The sequence below is a fragment of the Fukomys damarensis genome, unplaced genomic scaffold (assembly GCF_012274545.1).
Source record: "Fukomys damarensis isolate Sample0158 unplaced genomic scaffold, DMR_v1.0_HiC HiC_scaffold_17, whole genome shotgun sequence".
Lineage (NCBI taxonomy): Eukaryota > Metazoa > Chordata > Mammalia > Rodentia > Bathyergidae > Fukomys > Fukomys damarensis.
In genome coordinates, this window is record NW_022900929.1 from 69,991,426 (window position 1) to 69,996,960 (window position 5,535).

At 38.4% G+C, this 5,535-nt stretch overlaps 2 protein-coding genes across 5 annotated transcripts in view; one reads left to right on the forward strand and one right to left on the reverse strand.

The window, feature by feature from the left end:
* Klhdc1 (kelch domain containing 1) overlaps positions 1 to 5,535 on the forward strand; it is a 92,156-nt gene that overhangs the window by 9,610 nt on the left and 77,011 nt on the right. The gene's annotated exons all lie outside the window — the stretch shown is intronic.
* The window catches only part of Pole2 (DNA polymerase epsilon 2, accessory subunit), a 33,631-nt gene that overhangs the window by 2,532 nt on the left and 25,564 nt on the right, over positions 1 to 5,535 (reverse strand). For all 4 annotated transcript variants that reach the window (XM_033765163.1, XM_033765162.1, XM_010632598.3 and 1 more), the window contains 2 exons: positions 2,992 to 3,168; positions 967 to 1,034 (listed from right to left, as the gene is read on the reverse strand). In XM_033765163.1, the coding sequence (XP_033621054.1) occupies positions 967 to 1,034; positions 2,992 to 3,168 (245 nt within the window). The remainder of the gene's footprint in view (positions 1 to 966; positions 1,035 to 2,991; positions 3,169 to 5,535) is intronic.

The following is a 5,535-nucleotide window of genomic DNA, read 5'->3' on the forward strand; positions in this document are numbered from 1 at the left end:
GAAAAAAAAAAAAAAAAAAAAAAAGAAAGACCCTATCTGGGGCCAGGAATTTAGCTCAACTGCATAGCGCCTGCCTTGCAAGTGCAAGGTACTGAATGTAATCCCTGGTACCAAGAGAAAAAAAAAAGCATGTTCCTTTCAGGTGTGGTGGCATATGCCTGTAATCCCAACACCTGGAAGGCTGAGGCAGGAGGATCCCTTCAAGTTCAAGGGCAGCCTGGTCTACAAAGTGAGTTCAAGGCCACCCAGAATCAGAGAAAGACCTTGGCTCAAAAAACCTTAAAAAAATAAAGTGATGTTCCTGGGTTCTACAGTTAGCCCTTTGATGACTTTGGGATAAGAGACTGGAACTTAATTTTTTTTTTTTTTTTTTTGGTAATGGAGATTGAACTCAGGACATTGCACTTGCAAGGCAGGGTGGCACCACTAAGCTAAAACTCTGGCCCTCATGGAACTTAGTATTTTTTAACAAGAACCTTCAGTTTGATGCAGTGATCCTATAGATGATCTTGTGAAAACCACTTTCACTAGGTGACTATTCATTTTCTTTCCCGAGATCTCCTTTCCACCCCAGCCCCACACCTGCCAGCCCTACACGCATACCCAGCTCCATGACTTTTCTGCTGCTGGTCTGAGGCCAGCACCTAGGCTATGAGAATCAAACATGGGACAGCAGGGCTGACTTCTGGGAAGAGTGAGAGCCTCCTTGGGAGTCAGCCTGGAAGAACCAGCCCAGCTGCACAGCTGGCCAGAGATTCCTTTCAGCAAATATTTCCTTAGTTCAATACACACGCCATTGAGTATTCACTTCTGTGTCACACAGCAGGGCCAGTAAGTTCAGCCTAGAACATTTCCAGTCAGCCATGACAGGCATTTTTTAAAAATTTCAACGCACAACTATAGAAGTGTCTTTTAGCACTATGACACCAAGAGGCAGCCCTTGGCAGTTTCTGTGGGCACACTTACCTGTCTTCTACTGTCTTGTTAGAAGGGTAAAAAACTTTGAATGAAAATCCACTTCTTGGAAAAGAGCCCTTTTGGGAGAAAAATGCCTGTTAAATGACTTTTTAATTTTTATAAAATAACCTCTATCTTTTAAATCAAACTCCTTTGTAATGTCTTAAAAGTTGCAAGATGTGACTATAAAATAAAGCAACAGGTTTTAAAATTATAGAGAGAAAGTTGTTACTATAAAGTCAAGTTGGCTAAATAGTTTTAAGCTAACCGATTTGATTAGAAATTCTTCAAAGTGACTCAAGAAACAGTACTGTGTAAGGCTAAATATGTATCTGAGATACTCAAAACATCATAGTTGAGACCTCCCCGCCTCTTCTTCCAATATGATCCTAAATCAACAGAGTAGTAATCACACATATAATTGTCTGTCTACTGTGAAATTCAGGTTACTGAGCAGAATGTCTGTCTCTCTAGCCTCTGTATCCCCAGCCCTTGACAGTGTCTGGCCCAGAGGAGGTATTAAGATGAGTATCAAGAAGGAAAGATGCAGTATCAAAAGCAAGTTCTGGGGCCAGAGATTTAGCTCAGTGGTGCCACCACCTGCCTTGCAAGCATAATGTCCTGTGTTCGATCGATCCCTGGTACCCAAGAAAAGAGCAAATTCTGGGCCCAAAAGACATAAAAGTTGCAACGATGGTATAGGTGGTGCTTGTTTACTCGCAGGATTAAAAAGTGGAAAAGTCTGGAAGTAAGGTACAGTCGAATAGAGCATTAACAACGAGAATGCCCAAAGAGTTAAATAAGGAAATTGGTCTCACTGTCACATCTGGGGTACACTACTGGGCTCTCGTGGGCAGAGGCCAGGGACACTGCTATGCATCCTGCAATGGACAAGACGCCCCCACAACAGTGCATTATTTGCTCCAAGAGGTCAAAAGTGCCAAGGTTGATAAGCCCTGTCCTAGAGGAAGGCAGACAAAATATTTGGCAAAAGTAGTCACCAATAACAAGACATGGCTTTTTTAGAAATAACTCAGATATAAAACGAAAGTCTGAAATTCACAAGAATCAAGAAACATGCAGATCAAAAGTCACTAGGTAAGGCCGAGCGTGGTGGCACACACCTGTAATCCCACCACTTGGGAGGCTGAGGCAGGAAGATCACTGCAAGTCCTAGACCAGCCTGCGCTACATAGTGAGTTCCAGGTCAGTCTCAACTACATAGTGAGACCTGTCTCAAAAAACCAAAAAAACAAACAAAAAGTCACTAGTAGCTGGGCATGATGGCACATGCCTGTAATTCCAGCACTCAAGTGGTTGAGGCAGGATTACTACAAGTCAAGGCCAACCCGGGCTACCCAGTGAGTCTAATGCCAGACTGAACTTCACAGTGAGACCCTGTCTCAAAAAAAAAAAAAAAGTCACTAGATCATTTTTTTCACATAACTGTGTCTGTCATTGTTTATGTACTGTTTATTCTCCAAGTCCAAGAAGTCAGTTATTCATCTGTAGAAACTCTGAAGCATTTTCAAGGTTTTACATAAAAATTAACAAAATGCGTCCCAATGAAATTTCATTTATCAGCCTGGGGTTTTCAACACTTGAGCAATTTCCAAAAGCCACAATCCTCTCAAAGGACAACAAAAATTAATATGGCTAAAAAGAATGGGATATGGCTCTCCAAGTAGTTCCTAGAAAGGAATCTCACAGTAAGTTACTTTAAGAAAAAATGGATTTACATGTTTCAGCATGCTTATTTAAAAAAAACACATTATGTTATAGTCACATCCTACACTGAAAATTTATGTTTAAGAGCTTTCTATATACATTAAATTAATTCATTTTTTTTGGTACCGGGGATCGAACTCGGGTCCTTGTGCTTGCAAGGCAGGCCACCCAACCGCTGAGCTAAATCCCCAGCTTAAATTAATTCAGTATTTTGTTATTAGTATATTTTCACTTCAATAATTTTATCAAATATATTTAAATACACTGTACTGTTGATAAATAGTGACCACATGAGGTTAACCTTACAGGGTTTATGCACAGGCAGTCGGTACTGGTCACGGTGAAAGGATCATATTTGTCTGCAATGACAAGTAGGTCAGGCACAGGATACACTCTCAAAGCATAGTCATAGGCCCAGTATACCGGGCAGACATAAAGAGGCAGTGGCGTCAGATGGCCTTGCGAGAAGACAGTCTTCACGAACTACAACAGAACACAGCACAAAGCCAACTTCAGTTCATCTGGAGGAGAGAGAACAGCTAAACAATTTCAAGTTAAATATTAATAACCAAGAGGATCTAAAAATGTTGAGAAATTAGGGGAAGTTTTAAGCACAGAGTTTTGGAAAATAATATAAAGTGAAATTAATTGTCCTGTACTTCAGGAAAAAAATTCTGTGAGTTTTTAGTTAATACCATAACAGTACTCCCAAATAATATCAGATTGATTGTATGGATACCTATATAATAAACTTTTTTTGGTAGTACTGGGTATCGAAGCCAGGACTTTCTCAAGCTACATCCCAAACCTTTTTCATTTTGAGCCAGGGTCTCAGCAAGTTGCCTAGGCTGAGCTTAGATTATGAATCCTCCTGCCTTGGCCCTGCAAAGTACTGAGATTACAGTGTGTGGCACCATACCCATCTTACAATAAACTCACTTACTATGTTTATCAAAAACTACTTTTATAGCTTGAGTAAAGCCAAGAATCAGTATTAGCATGTATAAATTTAAAATATTATGAAATGAATAACAATAATGTTCTGTAGAATCTACTTCCCAACTTTCTCAGATGGAGGTACATGTAACTAGGGATTGACAATTACCCATCAAGGACCCTGGAAATATAAGATAAACACTACACAGCCTCCTGATGTGCATATATCAATACCAAATGTATAATACACATAACAAATAGGAACATTTTATTAAAACTAACATGTATATATTTTGTGGGTTTTTGGGGTTTTTTTTAGTGTGTGTGTGTGTGTGTGGTACCGGGGATCAAACTCGGGTCGTTGCGCTTACGAGGCAGGCCACCGAACCACTGAGCTAAATCCCCAGCCCCTTGTGGGGTTTTTAAAAAGAATATGTATTTATTTCTGTAAAATTCCAGGTGATGTCAGTAGAGTTCTGTTTCTTATATGTACCTTCTATGGCTACTTTCAGTTACAAGTGTTCAGTATAACACAGCATTGAAATGACTCAAACCCCAAAATCTCCCACTAACTTATCTCTGGCATACCATACTTTAAAAGGCAGAAGTATTTTTTGGTAATGGTTACTACTGAATGTTTGCCAGTTAATCTGTAAGTTAACCAGAATCGCACATTCCATAGGTATTCCCACAAAGTGAGAGTTATATCTCTAAGAACATGGTACATGAGACAGAAAAATTTCCCTTTTCTTCAATTTCAATGGACCTCGGCCATCAACGCATCTCACTGCCTTATTAAAAGTGTATAATGAAATAGTACTTTTTTTTTTTTTTTTTTTTTTGGTAATGGGGATCAAACTTGAGTCCATGGGCTTGCAAGGCAGGCAGTAGAACCACTGAGCTAAATCCCCGGCCCTAAAATAGTACTTTTGATGAAAAAATTTTATTTCCTATTTAGAAAAAATTCTCTTTAATACTTGCAGAATTTTTTGTCATCTTCCACAAATATCTGATATACTTTAAGCTTAATTACAGTTTTTTTAAGGACAGTCACTTTCAAGGGAAAAGTTATATTTAAAAAAATCTGTATATAAAAGTATATAAATGTCATTCTACCATATATATTTCCTACTTCCTCCTAATATAGACGTGCTGGTCACATTCATGAGGTCACAGATATTAAACAAATTTTACTTCTTGAATAGAACTGTGTGACAGCATACTTTTTGGCAGGCGTGACTCTGCTGGATAACTATAATTTCAAAGTAGCTGTTAGAAATGTTAGTAACCGTGTTCCATTTCTTGCTGTGTGGGATAATCACAAAGTTGAAGTCTTATCAGTCACCACCATCAGTTCAGTCTTGGGATTCATCAGCAGCACCCCATACAGACAGGCAGGTAAGGTGATACAGCTGAATGATAAAGATCCAGGCTTATGTCACACTTAGAGACTTCATATATACATTACTGTGAATGCACACAAAATCCATTTATAGTTTGAACACTACAGTATATAACACGTTACTATACTACTACAAAATATCTTTTTCTGTAAATGCACTGAAATTTTTCTTGGGCATCATTAGGCCTATTTTTAGCATTACTCCAAATGTTAGCAAGCAGTTATTTTAAAATCTCAAATATGAAGCCAATCTTCCTAATTTTCTGGTATTAGTTATTTGAGTTAATAGGAATTCTGTATGAATACAGACCCATCTCATCTACTTTCAAAAGTTAAAAATAAAAAAAGCAAATTGGCTGTGTGTAACAAGAATCTTTCAATTCTAAAACTACTGAAAGACCATTAGTCAGCTGACTACAAAATGATACAGGAAGAAGCTGAAACAGCTGCATTTTTTTTTAACACAGTTAAACCCAGCTCTTTTCCCCTAAGGTGACAAAAAAAAAAAAAAA